At 45.4% G+C, this 23,086-nt stretch overlaps 2 protein-coding genes across 2 annotated transcripts in view; both read left to right on the forward strand.

Moving 5' to 3' along the window:
* Window positions 1–7,653, forward strand: part of FYTTD1 (forty-two-three domain containing 1) — a 40,408-nt gene extending 32,755 nt beyond the window's left edge. The window contains exons 7-9 of the mRNA XM_063131787.1: window positions 1,037–1,111; window positions 3,089–3,215; window positions 5,842–7,653. Of these exons, the coding sequence (XP_062987857.1) occupies window positions 1,037–1,111; window positions 3,089–3,215; window positions 5,842–5,937 (298 nt within the window). The 3' untranslated portion in view covers window positions 5,938–7,653. The remainder of the gene's footprint in view (window positions 1–1,036; window positions 1,112–3,088; window positions 3,216–5,841) is intronic.
* Window positions 7,654–14,488: 6,835 nt separating this feature from the next.
* LRCH3 (leucine rich repeats and calponin homology domain containing 3) overlaps window positions 14,489–23,086 on the forward strand; it is a 116,485-nt gene continuing 107,887 nt past the window's right edge. Inside the window, exon 1 of the mRNA XM_063131753.1 lies at window positions 14,489–14,984. Within this exon, the coding sequence (XP_062987823.1) occupies window positions 14,489–14,984 (496 nt within the window). The remainder of the gene's footprint in view (window positions 14,985–23,086) is intronic.

Raw genomic sequence — 23,086 nt, forward strand, 5'->3', positions numbered from 1 at the left:
AGGGCATATTCTTGGCTTGATAAGGGGGGAAAGAGAGTTGTTTCCAGAAAAGCAGAATTTCCTGCTTCTCCTTAAGTACTGTAGAAAGGGGATTCTGTGTGTGTGTGTGTGTGTGTGTTAGGAGGGACAGAAGGCCTCCCACATGGAAGCAGATTCTGCAGAATCACAGCCGGCCTGAAAGAAACGGGATGCAGGTCTGTACGTGGCTCCGGTTCCCTGGGGCTACTTTTAGAAAAGGGCCCCACTCCGTGTTCTAGCACGGGCGGCCTGGTTGCTGGTCCCCTGGAAAGGCCCTGCAGGTCGGGCTTGCCATTGCCAACGTGAAAAAGCACCACTAAGCAGTGTGAGAAGAGAGGCTGGCTCTGGTGCTGTGGAGGATGAGAAATCTTTAGTGGTATTATCGAAAGATCAAAATTTTATTTTAAAAAACTCAGAAAGCTCAACGTTTCGGGTACCAGGATCCTTCGCCAGGAGCAAAGGTTAACACTTCTTCTGTGCAGCGTCCTCGTCGAAAGCTGTGTTTTCTATCTAAAAAGCTGCTTTTTAGACACTTGCAGCTTTTTAGATAGAAAACGCAGTTTTCGACAAGGACGCTCCATAGAAGAAGTGTTAAACTTTGCTCCTGACGAAGGATCCTGGTACCCGAAACGTCGAGCTTTTTGAGGGTTTTTTTTTAAAATAATATATTTAATAAAAAAAATTATCTTTCGATAATACCATTATCATCCTTCACAGCACCAGAGCCAATCTCTCTTCTCACACTGCTATAGCTTTAGGCTGAGGCCAAGGACCGTGCAGTTGGAGGGAAGCCAGTAGCTGGGGGAAAATGAGTTTGGCCACTCTGAGGCCAATTCCCTGCACTGTGGGGAATTGAAGCCAGCTGCCTCTAAAGCCTCCTAGCCCTTTAGCTGGGGCTCTGGTGTTTCTTCCTGAATTCTCGTTCAAGTATCAGCCAGCGAAAAAGGTTGCCACCGAATGCACTTCTACGGCGCTCTCTATTGTCAGTTTAAGTGAGGTTCTTGTGCTTCCTGACCAGATGGCGGACATCCACTACGAACGGAGGGATCTTGACCGTGTCCATTGACAATCCCGGTGCAATTCCGTCCCCGATGTGAGTAAAACAGTGTTGTCTTTATTTATTTATTTATTTATTTATTTATTGCATTTTTATACCGCCCAATAGCCGAAGTGCTCTGGGCGGTTTACAAAAATTAAAACCATTCGAAACCATTCAAAATATAAAACAAAACCGCATAAAAGCACAATATAAAATTCAATATAGAAACACAACCAGGATAAAATCAAGCAGCAATGCAGAAAGTAATACAGGTTTAAAATACACATTTAAAACAGCAAAGTTAAAATTAAGTTGCTAGACTGTTAAAATGCTGAGAAAAGAAAGAGTATAGCCTAAAAGAGTGTGGTGTAGGTGCCAGGCGTACCTCTTTCCACAGCCGGGGTGCCACAGCAGAGAAGGCCCTCCTCCTGGTAGCCACCTGCCTCACTTCCTTTGGCAGGGGCTCACGGAGAAGGACCCCTGAGGATGACCTTAGGGTCCGGGCAGGTACATACGGGAGGAGGCGTTCCTTCAGATAGCCTGGCCCCAAGACATTTAGAGCTTTAAATGTTAATACCAGCACTTTGAATCAGGCCCGGACCTGGACTGGCAGCCAATGAAGCTGGAAAAGGACTGGCGTGATGTGATCTCGCCGGCCAGTCCCTGTTAGTAACCGTGCTGCCCTGTTTTGTACCAGTTGAAGTTTCTGGACCGTTTTCAAAGGCAGCCCCACGTATAACGCATTGCAGTAATCCAAACGAGAGGTTATCAGAGCATGGATCACTGTAGCTAGGCTATCTCTGTCCAGATAAGGGCGCAGTTGGTATATCAGCCTAAGCTGATAAAAGGTGCTCTTTGCCACTGAGTTCACCTGTGCCTCAAGTGACAGTTCTGGATCCAAGAGCACCCCCAAACTATGGACCTGGTCTTGCGTTAGAACCTCCTGCAAAGCCTTTGTTGACGAGGATAGTTCTGGGGACGGGGTGGGGGGTGGGGACGGGACGGGGACGACAGAACCTGGCCTTCAAGGAGTTGTGCTCATCATCTAGGCTGGGGCTCGGGAAACCTTTCTCAGCCCAAGGGCCAAATTCAGTTTCAGAGAAGCTCCGGAGTGGGTGGGGCCAGCGGCAAAAGGGGCGGGATCAAATCTAAAAAAAAACACTACAAAATATGCCAGCATATTGCAGCTCAAAGGTTGTCCTGCCAGTAAATAGGGCCTTAGGGAGCAGCATCTTAGAATGGAGGAGAAAACTAGGGCTGTGCACGGACTCCACGGACCGCTTTGTGGCCCGATCCAGAACTTCCAGATCGGGCCCGAACCTCCTGGGGTCAATCCAACCCTCCCCCACTCCGCTCTGCGGAGCGAGATCTGGAAGGGCAGATCGAGATTTTGCCCCCCCTTCCCTTCTTACTTGCCTCTGCGGAGGCAGGGAAGGGAGGACAAAATGGGGGCTGAATAAGCCCTCCTTTCCTCTGCCTCCCTTGCGGTCCGGTGCCTGGGCCTCAGTTGAAGCCGGCGCTGGACCACAATGGACACAGGTAAGCCCCCTTCCCCCCAGCCCCCTTACCTGGCTCCGCTGCCGTCGCTGCACGGACTGGCGGCAGCGCCCCCACTTACCTGCGTTCGGAGCTCCGGATGGAGGCGAACCGCTTCGCCTCGATCCGCAGCTCCCCCGTCCTGATTCGGATCCGCCTTTGGCAGAGGCCAATCGGGCCGCTCCGCTTCCGCTTCTACGACCTGAAACGGAGCGGAGCGCAGCCCTAGAGAAAACTGCACTAACGCTGGGGAACCAAGGGTGTGTGGCCGTCTGGGGGATGCTGGGGGTCTGGATTTGGCCCCCAGGCCTAAGATTCCTTACCCCTGATCTAGGCCCAGCAGTAGCATCACCACCATGGTGGCCTTATGCTTTGTATTCATCACCGTCTCTCTCTTAATTACTAGCTTGGCAGTCAACGCTTTGCCTCCCCTGTTTTACATTTTGGTGAAATCAACGTTTCTGTTGAAGCTGTTCAGTGTGTCTTTTTCTACAGCTCTTTGAAGCCAAGGCTAGCCAGTACTCCCATACCTCCCTTCCTCATGAAGAGGGATCCGTCAGAAGAGAAGAAGATTCCAAAAGGGGTTCCTCTGCAGTTTGACATTAACAGCGTCGGAAAGCAGGTTGGTCCTTCCGAGCCCTCCTACGTCCCAATAACATTTATTTGTTTTATTGAATTTTAATATTTATATACCACTCCCCCGTTCAGGATTTCGGAGCGGCGGACAAAATAAAATAGAATAAAAACAGAATTAAAAAAACACATTAAAAGTACATTTTTAAAAGAAACGAAGTGCAAAATAAACCACGGCTGGTCATCAAGGGAAGGCTTCCTGGAACAACAACATTTTCAGGAGGCGCCAGAAGGAAGACAAAGTTGGTGCCTGCCTGACCTCCAGAGGTAGGGAATTCCACAGTAGGGGGGCCACCACACTGAAGACTCTTCCCCTGGTGGATTCCGATCAGAGGATGGGTCTATGTTGAACCACCAGGAGCATGCTTTCAGATGACCTCAGTGACCGGGCAGGTTGGTAGGGGAGAAGGCCCTAGCTTCCAAATCACATGAGGTCCTGGTTCCTCCCTCTTCAGCCCTGGTTAGGCCTCATCTAGAGTATTGCGTCCAGTTCCGGGCTCCACAATTCAAGAAGGACGCAGACAAGCTGGAGCGTGTTCAGAAGAGGGCAACCAGGATGATCAGGGGTCTGGAAACAAAGCCCTGTGAAGAGAGACTGAAAGAACTGGGCATGTTTAGCCTGGAGAAGAGAAGATGGAGGGGAGACATGATAGCACTCTTCAAATACTTCAAAGGTTGTCACACAGAGGAGGGCCAGGATCTCTTCTCGGTCCTCCGAGTGCAGGACACGGAAGAACGGGCTCAAGTTAAAGGAAGCCAGATTCCAGCTGGACACCAGGAAAAACTTCCTGACTGTTAGAGCAGTACGACTATGGAACCAGTTACCTAGGGAGGTTGTGGGCTCTCCCACACTAGAGGCCTTCAAGAGGCAGCTGGACAACCATCTGTCAGAGATGCTTTGGGGTGGATTCCTGCATTGAGCAGGGGGTTGGACTCGATGGCCTTGTAGGCCCCTTCCAACTCTGCTATTCTATGATTCTATGAAGGCGCTCTCTCTCTCAGGTATCCTGATCCCAAGTTCTTTAGGGCTTTGCACACTAGTACAAGAACCTTAAACCTGGCCCGGTAGCGAAGAGGCAGCCAGTGCAGTTCCCTCAGCAGAGGAGTTACATGCTGGAAACAGGCAGCTCCCGACAACAGCCGAGCTGCAGCGTTCTGCACCAGCTCCAGCTTCCAGAACAGCTTCAAGGCCAGCCCCACATAGAGCACGTTGCAGTAATCCAGCCTTGAAAATGGGTGTGCAGTGTTGACATTCCGCCTGCCAGACGTTTGGGCGGCTTTATTGTATTCTGCATCTGTGGAGTCGCAGAGCGGTTGGCTTTCTCTCTGAAATGGTTCTCAACTATTATTTATTTATTTATTTATTTATTATCCATCTGTCAGGGATGCTTTAGAGTGGATTCCTGCATTAAGCAGGGGGTTGGACTCGATGGCCTTGTGGGGCCCTTCCAACTCTGCTATTCTATGATTGTTGCTGTACTGCTCTGTCAGGAATTTTTTCCTGATGTCCAGCCAGCTTCCTGCAACTTGAGCCCATTCTTCCGTGTCCTGCCCTCTGGGAGGACCAAGAAGAGAATGCAGCAGCTAGGGTGCTCTTTGGACACCTTGCTATGCTCACATAACGCCTGTGTTAACTGAACTGCACTGGCTGCCTGTTAACTACCAAGCCCATGTACAAGGTTATGTTATTATCCTATAAAGCCTTAAACAACATGAGACCGGGATACCTAGCAGACCGCTTCTCCTTATATACACACAGTCAGCATTTAAGATCTTCAGAGGAGGTCTTGCAGGTCATTCCAAAATGAGTGGAATGTCGCCATGAAGAACCTCAGCAGTAGGCCTTCTCTGAAGCGGCCCCCACTATCTGAACACACACCCCTTATGTGGTTTGGGAGGCGGAAAGTGGCGATATCTTTTAAAGGCCTCCCGGCTTTTCCTGGGCTGTAACTGCTCCTGGATTTATTTTGGTTTTACATGGTATTTTTAAACTTCTAACGTTTTTTATTATGTTTTGATTTGTTGTGTTTCATGGTTTTAATTGTGAACTGCTCAGAGAGCCCCAGCTCTTGGGCAGTATAAAAATTAAATAAATAAATTGAAGTGAAGAATGAGCCAGGTATCTTTTTCAGGTACCAGAAGGAGTTTATTACTGGACCTATTTGGTTGCTCCAGGTAGAGACCCAAAGCAGGGGTCATTTTCGCCTGCTTGCCAAGTTCCTCCTGGACACCTTCAGCATCAGACCATAATCTGATCATGTAGTCTTAAAGTTTTGGACTCAGCATACTTTATAGACCAGCCTTCCTCAACCTGGGGCGCTCCAGATGTGTTGGACTGCATCTCCCAGAATGCCCCAGCCTGGCTGGGGCATTCTGGGAGTTGTAGTCCAACACATCTGGAGCGCCCCAGGTTGAGGAAGGCTGTTATAGACCATCATATCTTTCCCACAGTCCCAGCTCAATCGAATGAACCCTCCCAAGAGATGCTGAATTAGTGCTCCCGGAGAAAATCGCTGAAATGTTAACCGGATTCCATAACTCGATTCTTTGTCCCTCTTCAGCCTGTTTTTATGGTGGTGGACTGTTGTGTTAACTTACTTCCTTTTTGCTTACAGACAAATATGACCCTCAACGAGCGCTTTGGGATCCTGAAAGAGCAAAGGACAGCCCTCTCTCAGAACAAAGGCAGCCGTTTCGTAACTGTGGGCTAGGGGCCGTGCAAAGGACGTCCCGTCTTTCTAAGGAACTGAACGAACTGCGGGCCGAAAAATATGGGACCTTTTTGGACTTTGTGTCCTGATGAAGCTGAATATCTTCTTCTTTTTTCTTAAATTGTTTTTACTTTAAATAGTTAAAAGAAACTCAACCCTCACATGATACCGGTCCATAAAAAAGAGAAAATGTCTATGCTTGGGAAATGGGAGTCAGGTTGCCTGGTTGGGAAAAGATTCCCTATATAGCCTCAGCAAGGAGGGGGAAAGGCTGATTTACTTACTTTGGTTTCTTGTGTAGCCAATGGATGTTGGTGGTTAATCAGGTGGTCAGTATTTGATCCACCCACCGCCAGAAAGCTGGAAACTGTCCCGTTTCATTCTACCCCACTGCCAAAGTTTGCTCTGTTTTTCGGCTTCAGTCACCCTGGCGAAGAGCATTTCCTGCTGCAAGCCACCTTTCTGCGGCTTTGCCTCAGTGGTCTTTGAAGCTCTGCAGTTCACCTGACGCCGCAGGCCAAATTGTTTGGGAATTTGGGGTAGTAAAGTAACAGTGCAACATTTGTTGGAGAGGAATAGGCTACTGTCACACTTGGAAATGACAGGAATCAAGCATGAGGCCTCCCTGGGGCAGCCGTGAGAATCTGGCCCGTATGCTGAAGAAATGAACACGCTGGTCTCCGTGGGGTAAATCATTAAACACAAATTAGGCATTTTCTTTTCCCCTTAACGATAGCAGTTTGCTTCAAATCTTCGTTAGCTGAAACTATGCTTTGACCATTTAATATTACCGGATAAGTTATTTTGGTTGTTTGCTCTGTTGTGTTGTAGAAATGTGCACTTTTGTGACTCCTCTACTTAGTGGTAGTTTCAACAGGTGAGCATCAAGGGACCTTCCTGTTGTATCAAGGGATCAGAAGTGGCGGAGTCGATACACACACACACACACACCCAGAGGTCCTGTGTGTTGGATTTTTGAATTCAAAACTTGTGTTGTCATCTTCAGGGATGGGTACAGTCCTCTGTCCAGCATCCAAGCTTAATTGAGGTTAGCCATGTTCAGAACTGTAGCATGAGTAATTTCCTGTGATGACACCTCTTGCTTCCTGGACTAAAACTATCCATAGTGGTCCAGTGAGGTGCACCTACACCTACTTGGTTTACTTGGTCTCAAAAACCTGGTATGTTGTAATACAAGTCTTCATTTTTCTTTGAAATTCCCACGCCATTAGTATATTGTGGAGTTTCAAACAAAGATCTCTTTTGTTAGTAGCAGGTCTTTCCTTATAGCAGTTTTAACATAGTCATGTATCTATGACAATTAGCATTCAACTTTTTCTGTTTTTAATTCTTTGAAATATCTTCTATACCTTTACAACGGAGGAAAAAAAGTTTGGAATATAAAAGTTTTTTGGTTTTTTTACCTTGTTAGTAGGAGTTCTGTTCAAGAGGCCTGTTAGAATTGAAGTAGGCTGTACGCTGATCATCCTGTGTTGGTTTTCTACCAGGATGCAATTACAAAAAAAACAAAAAAATTCCTTTTGCATCCACATAGATGCAAAACATTGATGCAATGCATCTCAAGAGAGCTAGTTTGTATTTAAGGAGAATATGCTTTAAACTGTACCTTTTGGTATTTTTTTTTTTGAGAAGTTAATACATTTGGATCTATTCTAAAGCTGTTGGACTTTTTAAAAATAAAAACGTTACAAGTTTGTGGTTGTGTGTACTTGGAGTTGAATTTTGCAGTGCTTTGTGTTCCGCAAGGGACAATTTAGGAAATTTGAATAATTCCTCTTGGCATTCGACATACTGTTTAACTCTGTGCATGGCACATCAGTCTTAAGGACGGTTGTGCTTATTTTATGTCAAAGGATTGCAAGTAGTGCAATTGGAGTTATTAACACCATTTTACTTTTGGTTTTGTACTTCTGTAATGTGTTGGCACAGTGCCAGGGTTACACAAAGAAATGGAAAAGCAGTCCGCAGTGGGGAGGGGTGCGCAGTAGCTGTGCAAAGTAATTACTTATTGTACTTTTAAATTGCCCAAGAACCCAAGTTCTCTGGGCAGCGTAGGAAAGGGAAGGGAAAGGAACCTCTCGTGCAAGCACTGAGTCATTACTGACTCTTGGAGGGGCGCCAGCTTTCGCTGACGTTTTCTTGGCAGGCCTTATAGAGGGGTGGTTTGCTGTTGCCTTCCCCGGCCGTTATTCCCTTTCCCCCAGCTCACTGGGTACTCATTTTACCGACCCCGGGAGGATGGAAGGCTGAGTCGACCCGAGCCGGCTGCCTGAAACCAGTTTCCGCTGGGATCGAACTCAGGCCATGAGGAGAGTTTAAAAACATAAAATGCAAACTAGGAAACAATGCATAAAAACGGCACATAATAAAATCAAGACAAAACCAACAGCCATAAGTAAAAAAACACCACAGCACATAAAACCAGCCTCAAAATAAAGGGGTGTTAACATCTAAAAGCACTAAAATGACTGAGAGAATTAAAAAGGTCTTTTACCTGGTGCCAAAAAGACCATATTACAGGCACCAGGTCGACTTATGTCCCATCTTCTGGCAGGCCCCTTTGTGGCTCTGACGTCAGCGGGGCATTGCATCCGTTCCGGGTTTCAATCAGTACCAGTAAGAACTCTTAAAAAGTCAGGATATAAAATTAATACCCTATTTCTTTGATTCTAAGACACACTTTCCCCCCCACATAAACGTCTCTAAAAATGGGGTGCGTCTTAGAATCGCAGGTGTGTCTTAGGGTTTTTTTTTTCCTGTTGGTGGTACTGAAATTAGTGTGCATCTTACAATCGATGGCATCTTACAATCGAAGAAATACGGTAGTAATATAAAAAAATCTTTACCAATCTACATCACCCTTGAGGACTAGAAGTGCCGTTTTAAATATTGGAAGCTATATGTGAGCATGCCACACATCCTGTTTTGAATATCCTGTTTCTGTACTTGCAGGCCTAAAAGAAACATGCCACCTGGTCTTACACAACAATCGTTTTCTTCTTTGTAATCCAAAAAAAATTGATAAAATAATGTATTACACCGTACTTAATCAAAGCAGCAATCATTCTTTATGTGAGATTAAGCAGCCAGGCAGTTGAGGGTCTCTGATACATTCTGGCTAAAGTGTAGGACTGGGAGACAGGAGATCCGGGTTCTAGTCCCCACTCGGCCATGGAAACCCACTGGGTGACTTTGGGCCAGTCACAGACTCTCAGCCCAGCCTACCTCACAGGGTTGTTGTGAGGATGAAATGGAGAGGAGGATTATGTACCCTGCCTTGGGTTCCTTGGAGGAAAAAAAGGCGGGATATAAATATAATAAATAAGTAAGTAAAATAAAAAACTGGCTTAGGGAAGCCAGAAGTTTCCTCATGGACCAAAGGATGTAGATAAAGTCATCCTTTCACCACACTTGTTCACTTTATTTGAAAGCTGTTCAGGATCCACATTGGGTGAATTACATTGGGAGGTGCAAACCTGAAGACATTTGAGTTGTTTAAACTGTAGGCCACAAGCGTAAACCCGCTTTGTTTTGAGATGATGCATACTTATGTCCTAGGATGCTTTTGCTGCTTATAAAATGCCTTCCCTTATCTGTAAGAGGAAATCCATGGATGGGAAATTACCTTCTCGTATCACTAAGGAGCCTTGAGCCTAGTCTTTTCATTGACTGAGGTTAGCTAGGGAGCTATTTAAACGGGCATTTAGTGCCTGTACTGATGGAAATTAGAGATAGTAGTAGTAGTAGTAGTAGTAGTAGTAGTAGTAGTAGTATATTTATCCATATCCCGCCTTTTGCCCAATACATGATAATTTTAACAGTCCTTAGCACAGACGGAGGCCTAGATTAATCGCCAAAGGCCTGCTGGAATGAAGAAGTCTTTGTATGCCTCCGAAAGCACATCAAGGAGGGAGCCAGTCTAGCTTCCCTGGGAAGAGAGTTCCAGAGCACTGGAGCAGCCACCGAGAAGGCCCTCTTCCATGTTCCCACCAGACGTGCCTGTGAAGATGGTGGGACTGAAAAAAGGGCTTCCCCAGAAGATCTCATAACACTGGCAGGCTCATAAGGGAGAATACGGTCTTTCAGATAACCTGTACCCAAGCCTTACAGGGATTAACGGCGAGATTCAATTTAGGCCCGTGATTCTCCCACACTAGAGGCATTCAAGAGACAGATGGACAGCCATCTGTCAGGGATGCTTTAGGGTGGATTCCTGCATTGAGCAGGGGGGTTGGACTCAATGGCCTTGTAGGCCCCTTCCAACTCTGCTATTCTATGATTCTATGATTCTTTGCCTAGGCCGTGACCAGGGCTGTTCTCCTTAAAAACTCCCCACGAATCATGGCGGTGGAGGCTGGTGGCTCCGATGTCAGTGGGGCTATAAATCCGCTCCGGGTTTAGACCAGTACCAGTCAGAACTCTAACGAACCCTCCAAACTGCTTTGCATCCTGGATAGCTCCAATAGAGTTCAGGCTAAAACCCAGAGCGGATTCACCACCCCGCCTCTCGCTTTCTCACACAGCAAGGGCTACATTTTCCGCTTCTGGAAAACTTGGAAAGCAGATAAGAACGGCACGGCTGTGCTTTCTGTAAGGGAACAGCTCTCGGGTATGCGGTTGGCAGGAAGAGGGAAAGCTACACCCACTCTGGTTCCAGCATTTGACAGAAGAATAAGGACATTTGTTTTACAGTATTTGCAGGGGTTGGGAGGTGCTTTTGGCAACCTAGCTAGCCAAAAATGCAAATGTTAGAAGTCCACAGAGCTCAGTTAGTGTGCCCTAACAATATTTCTTTAAAAGGCATTACCTTAATACTTGAAGCGTCTTTCCATATTTCCATACTGAAGAGTCTTGTTGCCATAATTTTCAGTATTCCACCGCAGGGGTGCCACAAAAAGGCCCCAGACCCGTAGGACACAAGCCTGTGTAAAATCTGCGTATGCTAATTTGTACCTATTCATGCAAATTTAGAAGGAATTGGATTTCTTTAAATAGGGTGACCCTATGAAAAGGAAGACAGGGCTCCTGTATCTTTAACAGTTGTATTGAAAAGGGAATTTCAAGCAGGAGCTATTTGTATATATGAAGAACCTGGTGAAATTTCCTCTTCATCGCAACAGTTGAAGCTGCAGGTGCCCTGCCCTCTTTTAAATCTGGTGACTCTAGTATAGCTCCTGCACCTTTAACTGTTGTGATGAAGACAGAATTTCACCAGGTTCCCCATATATACAAATGACACCTGCTGAAATTTCCTTTTCTATGCAACTGTTAAAGGTACAGGAGCCCTGTCCTCCTTTTCATAGGGTCACCTTAACATAGCCATCAGGACTAGGAGCAGTTGAGAGCCTTCTCCTCCAGGAATTTATCCAACCCCTTTTTTAAAGCCATCCAAATTGGTGGCCATCACTACATCCTGTGGAGGCGAGTTCCGTAGTTTAACTATATGCTGTGCGTTTGCCTCTTTTACCTTATTAGTCACTCACACCACAACTGCAAGGGGGAGGTAAAAAGAAGGAAGGATTGTTAAGGAGGCACAGATCCTTAAAGACTCGCTCAGGGAGTCCAAGTCATAGCAGGAACTCTGACACCCACCTTTTCTCCAGGGAGCACATCTCCAGGGAGGTGATATAGATGCTTATTCCCTTCCCCCATTTTCTCCTAATGATAAACCTGTGAGGTAGGTTACCCTGGGACAGCATGTCCACATCAAAGTCATCCAGGGAGCTAAAGAGTTGAGTGAGGATTTAAACTCGGATTTCTGTGCTCCTACCACACCATACCACCCTCTTGTGCGGAACCCAAACCGCTGCTGGTAATTGGCATCTCAGTCTCTTTGCAACTGCGAAAAAAAATAGGACACTTTGGCAGGAACTATAGAGCACTTTTAGAGCAGCCCTTAATATAGTGGCTTTTTAAAAAATAGAAAAATTGGGGAAATTGTGTATCTGTGTGTGTTGGGGGTGAAGAGTGAGTGTTGGGGAGAGATTTATGAGTGTGTGCATGGGTAGGGTGACCATATGAAAAGGAGGAGAGGGCTCCTGTATCTTTAACAGTTGCATAGAAAAAGGAATTTCAGCAGGTATCGTTTGTAAATATGGAGAACCTGGTGAGATTCCCTCTTCTTCACAGCAGTTAAAGGTGCAGGAGCTATACTAGAGTCACCAGATTTAAAAGAGGGCAGGGCACCTGTAGCTTTAACTGTGGTGATGAAGAGGAAATTTCGCCAGGTTCCCCATATATACAAATGACACCTGCTGAAATTTCTTTTTCAATACAACTGTTAAAGATGCAGGAGCCCTGTCCTCCTTTTCATATGGTCACCCTATGCATGGGTGCGTTCTGCAGCCCCAGGGTCTGCATCCAAACCTGGGTGGGGTGGATTTCCTCTTGGGACGGAAAGGTTGTACAGCCCTGTGTAACGTCTTGTTTTAGGCTGAGGAGGCAATGAGATTCTGAACATTTAATGAGACCTGCTGGTTAGGCACAATGTGAGTTGTAGTCCATCTGGAGGGCACCAGGTTGGGGAAGGGTGGCCTAATATGTTTCTTGAGACTTGTTCCCTATGAAGTATGTGCAGGACAGCAGCCCCATCCAATGCACATGCTTCCACCCTGCTACCTATGCTGAGGATCATCATAGAATCATAGAGTTGGAAGGAGCCTACAAGGCCATCGAGTCCAACCCCCTGCTCAATGCAGGAATCCACCCGAAAGCATCCCTGACAGATGGTTGTCCAGCTGCCTCTTGAAGGCCTGTAGTGTGGGAGAGCCCACCACCTCCCTAGGTAACTGATTCCATTGTCGTACTGCTCTAACAGTCAGGAAGTTTTTCCTGTAACTTGAGCCTAATATTCTGTGTCCTGATCGAGAAGAGATCCTGGCCCTCCTCTGCGTGGCAACCTTTTAAGTCCTTGAAGAGTGCAATCATGTCTCACCTCAGTCTTGTCTTCTCCAGGCTAAACATGGCCAGTTCTTTCAGTCTCTCTTCATAGGGCTTTACTGTAGAAGGCTTTTGTTTTTCAGCAGAGGGTAGGAGAGAAATGAGAACTGACACAGGACTTGGGAGTGCTTACTTTTAATTCACAAAATTAAAGGTGTTTTGTACTTGTACTTTTGGACAGACAGGTATTTTAATAATGTAGTAGTTTTAAATGTTTTAATTAGTTATATGTATTTTATGATGTTTTTATTTGTGTTGTACCCCGCCTCGATCCAGAGGGAGAGGCGGGTAACAAATTATTATTATTATTATTATTATTATTATTATTATTATTATTATTATTATTATTATTTTGCAGGCCTTCGCTGCTTGATGACAGCAGACACAACTGTATTATTTCTCACAATGGGTTTCAACTGTTATTTAATCAAGCATCTTGGGACACCAAGTAATTTGGTGTTTCTTTGTAACTTGGTGTTTCTTTCAAATGTCACCTTTTGATGCCTTAATGGACATTTCACTGTAGAAAAGCGTCACATAAATACCAGGAATACAAGAAATGAATACATTTGGGCTCGTTGTTGTGAGACGATGCGGCCTCCTCCACCCTTCCCAACCCCAGTCCCATTCCACAAGTGTAGGACTACAACTCCCATCATCCCCCTTGTCATATTTGGTAGGGTGACCCTATGAAAAGGAGGACAGGGCTCCTGTATCTTTAACAGTTGTAGAGAAAAGGGATTTTCAGCAGGTGTCCTTTGTATGCATGCAGCACCTGGTGAAAGTCCCTCTTCATCACAACAGTTAAAGCTGCAGGCGCTCTCCTCTCTTTTGTATCTGGTCAAGATCAGATGATCAGAGGTCTAGAAACAAAGCCCTATGAAGAGAGACTGAAAGAACTGGGCATGTTTAGCCTGGAGAAGAGAAGATGGAGGGGAGACATGATAGCACTCTTCAAATACTTAAAAGGTTGTCACACAGAGGAGGGCCAGGATCTCTTCTCGATCCTCCCAGAGTGCAGGACACGGAATAACGGGCTCAAGTTAAAGGAAGCCAGATTCCGGCTGGACATCAGGAAAAACTTCCTGACTGTTAGAGCAGTACGACAATGGAATCAGTTGCCTGGTGAGGCTGTGGCCTCCCCCACACTAGAAGCCTTCAAGAGGCAGCTGGACAACCATCTGTCAGGGATGCTTTAGGGTGGATTCCTGCATTGAGCAGGGGGTTGGACTCGATGGCCTTGTAGGCCCCTTCCAACTCTGCTATTCTATGATTCTATAAGAGGGCAGGGCTCCTGCAGCTTTAACTGTTGTGATGAAGACAACATTTCACCAGGTGTGACATGCATTCAAATGCCACCTGCTGAAATTCCCTTTTCTATACAACTTTAAAGATACAGGAGCCCTGTCCTCCTTTTCATAGGGTCACCCTACCAAATATGACAAGGGGGATGATGGGAGTTGTAGTCCTACGCTTGTGGAATGGGATCCATAGGGTCGCTCTATATTTGGAAAGCAGGCAGCTCTTGCCGTGAGCCGCACGACATCTCTTTTTTTATCGTTCCCGCGCCCGCCCCCACCCTGCCGTGCGCATGCGCCTTTCCTCTCAGCCTCGCCCTCGGCTCAAACTTCCGCCCGTCTCTCCCCGCGCAGGCGCCTTTCCACTCTGTGTCGCCGCGGACTGGAACTTCCGCCCTTCTCGGCCCGCGCAGGCTCGCTCTCTCGTCTCTCCCCCCCTCCCTGTATTCCCCCGGCCGCGGCTTTCCGCGGAGCATGCGCAGTGCGGCGGAGCCTCTGAGGGAGGAGAGGGGGGTGGGGAAATGGCGGCCGCGGTGCTGGCGGTGGCGGAGGGCGGCGGAGGAGGAGGAGGAAGCGGAGGCTGCCCTGGCGGGGGCTCCGGCAGCCTGGCCGCGGGGGGCTGCCCGGGAGGCGCCGCGGCGGGGGGCCCGTCGTCGTGGACGCGTTCCTTGGAGCGGGCGCTGGAAGAGGCGGCGGCCAGCGGCGCCCTCAGCCTGAGCGGCAGGAAGCTGAGGGACTATCCGCGGGGCAGCGCCGCCAGCCACGACCTCAGCGACACCACCCAGGCCGGTCAGTGCGGGGAAAGGGGCCCGAGGGGGCTCTCTGAGGGGGGGGGGACGGCGACTGCTGCGCCCCCGGATATACTGAGGGGAATGAGAGGGGCGGGGTGGAAGAGCAGGAGCCCTTAAAGGCAGCCTTCCCCAACCTGGTGCCCGCCAGAGGTGTTGGGCTGGGAGTTGTCGTCCCCACACCTCTGGCGGGCACCAGGTTGGGGAAGGCTGCCTTAAGGAAGAGTCTGCCTGGGGGGGGCTAGATTGAGGGCTCCCCCTTGGCCCCACATAGCAATGGGGGGGGGAGAGGGAGGGCAAGAGCTGCCCCAGTAAACACGCTCCTTGAGGGGGGAGGTACACAGCTGGCCTTACTCCCTGGGAAACATGCACAGGCGCACGTTGTACTTTTAAAATAACGTCTATTTTATTTGAAGTATTTTCATGCTTTCAAATAAAAGTGTTTATTTGAAGCATAAAAATACTTGGAAGCATGAAAATGCTTCGAAGTGTTTTCAAAGTATTTTCATGCTTTCATATTCCTCAGCCCACCCCTCCCCAAAAGGGCTCATATACAGTCAATCAGCAAAAGACTGAAAGATGCTACGAAGGAAGCTCATCCTATCTCTCCCGTGTCCTTGTTTAATAGCGCAGCCCTGAGTTGAGTGGGGCTTATTTCTGAAGGTGTATAAAACTGCGGCTCTGGCATACATTTATTTATTTATTTATTTTATTACATTTCTATACCGCCCAATAGCCGGAGCTCTCTGGTTACATTCCCTGTTGGATTCAGTGAGGTTTACTTCTGAGTAAGTCTATTTTGGCTTAGTCTTGTGGGTGGAGGGGGGGGGTGCGGAAGAGAAAGGGTAACAAGGGGGTGAATGCAGCTGCCTATATTTAGGCTTAATTTCCCATAAGGGTTAGGATTAGAGTTGCGATCCTAAAAATGCTTACTCAGGAGTAAGCATTGAAGTGTTCAGAGGAGGGCAGCCAGGATGATCAGGGGGTCTGGAAACAAAGCCCTATGAAGAGAGACTGAAAGCATGTTTAGCCTGGAGAAGAGAAGATTGAGGGGAGACATGAGAGCACTCTTCAAATACTTCAAAGGTTGTCACACAGAGGAGGGCCAGGATCTCTTCTTGATCCTCCCAGAGTGCAGGACACAGAAGAACAAGCTCAAGTTAAAGGAAGCCAGATTCCAGCTGGACATCAGGAAAAACTTCCTGACTGTTAGAGCAGTACGACAATGGAACCAGTTACCTAGGGAGGTTGTGGGCTCTCCCACGCTAGAGGCCATCAAGAGGCAGCTGGACAACCATCGGTCAGGGATGCTTTAGGGTGGATTCCTGTATTGAGCAGGGGGTTGGTCTTGATGGCCCCTTCCAACTCTGCTATTCTATGATTCTAAGTCAACAGGACCAGCTTCTGAGTAAACATGCATAATAAGTTCGAGTTGTCTTCTTGTGACTTTAAGTAGCACTTCTAAAACTGTGGTCCAAGCTTTTGATAAGTTGCAAATCTGATTCAGGTGCAAAAGGCTTTTGGCAAATACCTATGTATTTTCTTCGTGAAATAATAATACTTATGCAGCTATCTATCACTGTGTGTTTTATATAGCATCTTCCATCTATATGAGTATGTGCACAGAGGAATATAAGCAAAACCAAAGGCCTTGCAAAAGTGGGATGAGCGGGAGAGAAAGTTTGTGTTGCTCTGTCAAATAATGAAATACTTATTAAAAAGGTGGGTACTTATCTACCCACCTTTCTCCGGCAAAATACTTCAGTATGGTGAATGGTGGTGATCATGTTTTATATAGTTCTATCAGTAGATTTGACTACCTGGAGAGAGAAAGAAAGACAGAAGCACAAGGCAGGTCCCTGCCCTGAGGATGAGCCTTATAATATAAACTGGAATATGAGCCTTATAATATAAACTAGAAACATAGCCCTATGAAGAGTGACTGAAAGAACTGGGCATGCTTAGCCTGGAGAAGAGAAGACTGAGGGGAGACATGATAGCACTCTTCAAATACTTAAAAGGTTGTCACACAGAGGAGGGCCAGGATCTCGTCTCGATCCTCCCAGAGTGCAGGACACGGAAGAACGGGCTCAAGTTAAAGGAAGCCAGATTCCAGCTGGACATCAGGAAAAACTTCCTGACTGTTAGAGCAGTACGACAATGGAATCAGTTATCTAAGGAGGTTGTGGGCTCTCCCACACTAGAGGCCTTCAAGAGGCAGCTGGACAACCATCTGTCAGGGATGCTTTAGGGTGGATTCCTGCATTGAGCAGGGAGTTGGACTCGATGGCCTTGTAGGCCCCTTCCAACTCTGCTATTCTATGATTCTGTGACAAAGGCGTGCTGGGTGAGAAGGAGAAGTAAAGCAAACAAGGGATTGATCTGAGCAAGTGCAGTTACAGATGCTAAAGGTTTGCTTCAGTTAAGGGCTGTAAAACATACAACCTGCTTTTCTACTATATAAATGCTGGAGATGGTGCGCAACTGACACTCCAACAAATTAAAATGATACAAAGCAGTTTAAAACATCATGGGAATGGGTGGCTGATTGCATTGCTTTGGCAGAATCTTTGGAGTATAGGAGTCCCAAGGCTTTGACAGTTACACTAGCCATGGCGAGTGTGGCACCGCCTTCTGTTAAGCATAATGAGTGAAAAGCCTCCTTCCTGCTTAAGAGTTGTAGAGGTGGGTGGGGATTGTCCTGGCAACTGCATGCCAATTCCTGCTCCCTCTTCAGCTCCAAGTTTGGAAGCGCGCACCCTGTCTCTTTCCCAGAGAGTAGAGAAGCAGGGAGGAGAGGTTTCTTTGCAGCCACTGTGGCATGGGGACTCAGCCCCTTCTCGAAGAATCAGCTTCAGGAATGCTTCCTTCCTGTCGCTCTCACAGGGAAGGTGGTGGGGGCAAGGAGATTCATTTGCTGGCTGCTTCCACCTAGCTGGTCCTGCTGGAAGAGGGGAACCTGGTGACTGCAGTTTTGGGGTTGGCTGGGAAAAAATGTAGCCCTCTGAGAGTCCCTGAGGTACGGGAAAAATAGTGTGGAATATTGGATCTCCATCTCCCTGCCCCCCACCCCCCCACATTGCAGGGTATTGCATGCACCCATGTGAGCTGGGAAGACCCACTGACTAGAGCAGGGGTGCAGAACCTCAGGCCCAGGGGCCAAATCTGGTGCTGTGGAATTACCCAGAAAACCCCGCCCCATGGCACCACCTATTTCTCCTCCCAATCACTGGGGTTTTTTGGTAGTTTCCCAGCTTTTGTGCAGCTTTTCCCCACATTCTGAAAGGTGGAAACAGCTCTTCTAAACCTTGGTTACTAGCAATTAGAGCATTAAGCTAAAATATGCTGGTATTTTGGCCCCATCACTTTTGTCTTTGACCCCGCCCACTACTGGAATGTGGCCCCCTAGAGCTGCTTTGAAATTGAATTTGGCCCCTGGGCTGGAAGAGGGTTCAGCTCCCCTGGGACTCACTAGAGAATAGATAGCAACACTTGAGGAGTGTCAGTTGTGTTGGGCAGGGACCCAGGGATGTGTGGGGAATTTTTAAAGACACTGTGATCATAACCTAGGACAGAGTTGGAGCTTGGGGGCTGAGTAGGACCTCTTCCATCATGTAAAGAACTGCTGCCATATGAATGTGTAAATTATTGTTCTGTGTTGTAGAGATGACTATTCCATTCTAAATATGGCCTTGGCAAGACTCGTAACTGCCAATTTCACAGTACGCTTAACACAAGCAAAGGCAGAGCCCGAGTGGCAGTCAGTGTTTAAGATGGGTGAAATAATGCAAAGTGGATTAAGTATTTACAGGCCTGTCTAAATGAGAATAAGCTGTCAAACTGGACTGTGCAGGATGAATGATGGACCCAGATGAATAGTCAAATAGCCAAAAAGGAAGGCATATAATTCAGTGACTGGAAGTACAGTGTTTATTTTGTATATTTGACATGTGATTTTGATTAGAACTGTTTATTATGAAAATAAATACTATAATGAGTCAGCTTTGTGAAACCTCTCAATTTCCATTGTCAAATGGATTCAGATGTTACCATCCATGGATGCAAATTTCAAAATTGATAAAACTAAGAAAAACATAGAATTTTCTTAAACATAGGCTGCTACAAGGAAAAGGTCCAGTTGAAAGAGTTTTGGATGTGAACCTGAGTATTTTAACACTTAATTTTAACTTAAATTTTAATTTTACTGTTTCTAACTCTGTATTTTAACTTTATATCAATTTTGCTGCGTGGTTTTATCCTGTTTGTGCTTTTTATACTGTGTGTTGTATTTGTGTTTTTAACCTGTTGGTGGTTTTATTATGGTTTTAATTTCTGTGAACCGCCCAGAGAGCTTCAGCTATTGGTATAAAAATAGAAATACGGTATAAAAATGTAATAAATAAATAAATAAATAAAATCTGGGTTCACAGCCAGTTCAGCTGTCTCTGAACTTGTTGGGTGACCTTGGACAAGTCAACATTAAGTCATAAATAATAGATTCCAGGACAGGGTTTGTCAGTATGAATGCTGTACCTTTTTCATGTTAAAAATGCCATAGATGTGATGATAGTATAAGGAGTCATATATTTGTAGTATAATTGCAGTTCTCTCAACTTTCAGGAGATTCCAAAATTCTGAGTAAGAGTAATATTTGAGAAGTAATCTTTTTAAAATATTAAAAGCTACCTGCCTTTGGAGAAAGCCAGTGCTAGTAATTTCCTCCAGGTGATAAAAACAAACAAAACCCAACACTTCAGATTCATTCTCGGTAATCTCGACAACCCTGTGAGATAGGCCAGCATTATTTAGGATGACCCTATGAAAAGGAAGACCAGGCTCCTGTGTCTTTAACAGTTGTATTGAAAAGGGAATTTCAGCAGATGTTATTTGTATGTATGGAGAACCTGGTGAAATGCCCTCTTCATCACAGCAGTTAAAGCTGCAGGTGCCCTGCCCTCTTTTAAATCTGGTCACTCTAGTATAGCTCCTGCAGCTTTAAATGTGGTGATAAAGAGGGAATTTCACCAGGTTCTCCATATATACAAATGGCACCTGCTAAAATTTCCTTTTCTACGCAACTGTTAAAGTTACAGGAGCCCTGTCCTCCTTTCCATATGGTCACCCTAGTATTATTCCCCTATTACAGAGGAGTGGTTTGCATGTAAACAACCCAGAGTGTGGGTTGTCAATGAAACATTGATCGTTGTTATGTGTGAACCATGCACTGTGGTTTTAACTATGAGTTGTTAACCACGAACATACCAAGAAGGGAACCCATGATTTGCTGTCGGGTTGTGAACTCTGGGTTGTTTGTGGTTAACAACCCATAATTAAAACATAGTGCATGGATCACATGTAAAGACAACCCATAATCAACCCATAGGTAACACCAAATCATGAGTTTAGCCCCTAAACAACCTCTTCCTTCTGGTTTGCATATCATGCTCACAACCTACGAATGGACTGATCATAGGTTGCTTCTTCTTCTTCTTAGTAGCCCGCCTTTTGCCCAATGCTTACAGAAAGTAGAAGTGAGAAACACGCCAGAGGCAGCACGCTTGCTCACTTCCACTTGTGCATGATTCACACGTTATGTGATTTGCGGTTACATGTGAATTGGTTTGTACTCTGGATTGTTGTTATGTGTGAACCAGGTCACGGAGTGGCATGCCTAAGGCCATCTAGTGGGTTGAGCTAGCTAAATTGAGATTTGATTTGCGGATTTTCTAGTTCATAGCTCATGCTTTTAATGACTAGAGCAGTTTCAAAATGTGACTGTGGTAAATATCCTAAAGCTTAGAAAGCAAATGAAATGAGTCTGTATCTGTAATCTTGAGCATACCTACTTGAAAGTAAATTCATTGAAATTAAAATACCAATTTACTCAGTCAGTTTATTGAACCAGTCAGCAGACGTCACAATAAGGCCTATACCACAATAGGCATGAGAGAATAAAATACAAGGCCATAACTTCAGAGAGAAAATTAAAGTTCCTGTTAAATTAGTTTAGAACGGAGATGCAGATTGTGTGGGTTCAGTTATTTGTGCCTGACTCTTAAGTACAAATGCTTGCAGTTGATAATACTGTATAACAGAGCTGTGACTATTGGGTGGTATAGAAATGTAATAAATAAAGCAGTATGATTTAAAATCCATTCTTGTCTGCTTTCATCCCCTTAGAATCAATAATTGCTTATGTTTTCTCATCCGCTGTGATGTTTGGGACGGACTGTAATGTACAGACCCAGTGCACCCTCTTCCCCATTGTTAAAATGTCAAATGTCATTAGTGCTGCACGGTGTGAAGTGAGATTTGGGTGGGTGGGAACTGCTTTACTGAGCATCTTTTATGAGGGGAGGTGGCTTCAGGTCCTCTCACCAACATCTGCCCATCACACTCTCCTGTTAGAAAGCCCAAGTTGTGAAACTCCACACAGAATAAAATGTAGGGGTGTTAGAAATATATTTCGTAAAATAAAACATGTTATACGTTTGTATGAAACTGGGGTCTTAAACTTTTTCTACAGAAAGACGGAGCTGGTTGTTGGGATGGGAATTCATGGGTTACAAGTTCTCAGCATCTTGTTCCAGCCTTTTAATTCTTGAGGGTTTTGTAATGTTGGATACCGCAAAATAAAAATCCTGGCAATGGGAAGACAACTGAGGGGCGCATTTCATGAACTAAAACTTTCCTGAGCAGAAATATGAAACATAAACAAGCCTTGAAGAAACTCTGTAAAATACAATGAACAATAGTAAGCTTGGACACCTCCCCCTATTAAGAATCCTGTGTGGAGATGGTGATGAGAGAGATCCAATTAGGTCTGAGTAAATAGATGGAAGATAGGAATATCAGCAATACTTAGCCAAACAACTGTTAATGCTTTCTCATGCACAATCTGTCTGCTAAATGTAAACTGACAGGGAATGGAATTAAGCCTCTTACCACATTTTTACTATTATTATTATTAATTTATTTATATAGCACCAACAGTGTACTTGGTGCTGTACAAAATATACAAATAAAACACCGATACCCTGCCTAGAGGCTTACAATCTAAAATCACATTAAAACATATGAAGGGGGGGGGGGAAGGTGTTCACAAAGCAGGAATAAGAGAATAATCATAGTAATAAGAACAGTAGATCAAGCTAAAATACCAAAAGCTATTGAAAACAAATGAGTTTTCAAACGCGTTTTAAAATCTACAATGGAACTCGTGGTACGTAGTTGCTCTGGAAGAGCATTCCAAGCAAACGGAGCAGCCAGAGAGAATGGGCGAAGCCGGGCAAGAGAGATAGAAACTCTTGGGCAGGAGAGCAACATAACATTTGAAGAACGGAGGGTACTACTTCCTTAGCAAGCCCTGCTCTCAATCTTTATATCTGTCCTTTAAAAAACCCCACCAAAAAACCCCCGTAGTATCCTATATAGATAGAAGCCATGATGGTTGTGTCTTTTTTTTTAATTGATCATGTATAAACTGCTACAAGAACATTTTTGGCTGAGTGGGATAAAAATGCTTTAAAATAAATAAAAGTCAAGGAAGCATGCAGTAGTAGTTATGAAGTGTGCTACTACCACATTGTGGTAAATGAAATGGTAGTTGCTGAGTGATCTAATTTAATGTGTTTATTTTACTTGTATTTAGTAAACAAAAAACTTTTAAAAAGGGCCCATTATTATTATTATTATTGTCCCTTTTCTCCACAGCTATTTAACCTGAAATATTTGAAGGAAAAAATGTAAAGCACACTTATGTGATCCAAATGCTATATTTTGTAGTCTTTTTAATTGAATACTTGTAAAAATTGAAAGACAATAGTATATACTACCTTTAGGTTGTTTAAATTTCAGAAAAACACACAATGACATTGAAAACTATAGCGACAAGAAATGTTAGCAACCTAAAGAATTGCGCATGATATTCTGACAACCACTCATCTTCACATACTTGCTAGGGATGATCACCTAGAACACATTAAAAACATCTCTGAAACTGCCAGGCTTGACTAATTTTATATTTGCAATTGGCACCCATTCGTTGGTTACTAAAGGATTTATGAAAGTGCTTAAAATACTTAGGTCTGCTCTGTAACCTTT

Source organism: Elgaria multicarinata, chromosome 8 (assembly GCF_023053635.1).
Source record: "Elgaria multicarinata webbii isolate HBS135686 ecotype San Diego chromosome 8, rElgMul1.1.pri, whole genome shotgun sequence".
In the NCBI taxonomy this organism is placed as follows: Eukaryota; Metazoa; Chordata; class Lepidosauria; order Squamata; family Anguidae; genus Elgaria; species Elgaria multicarinata.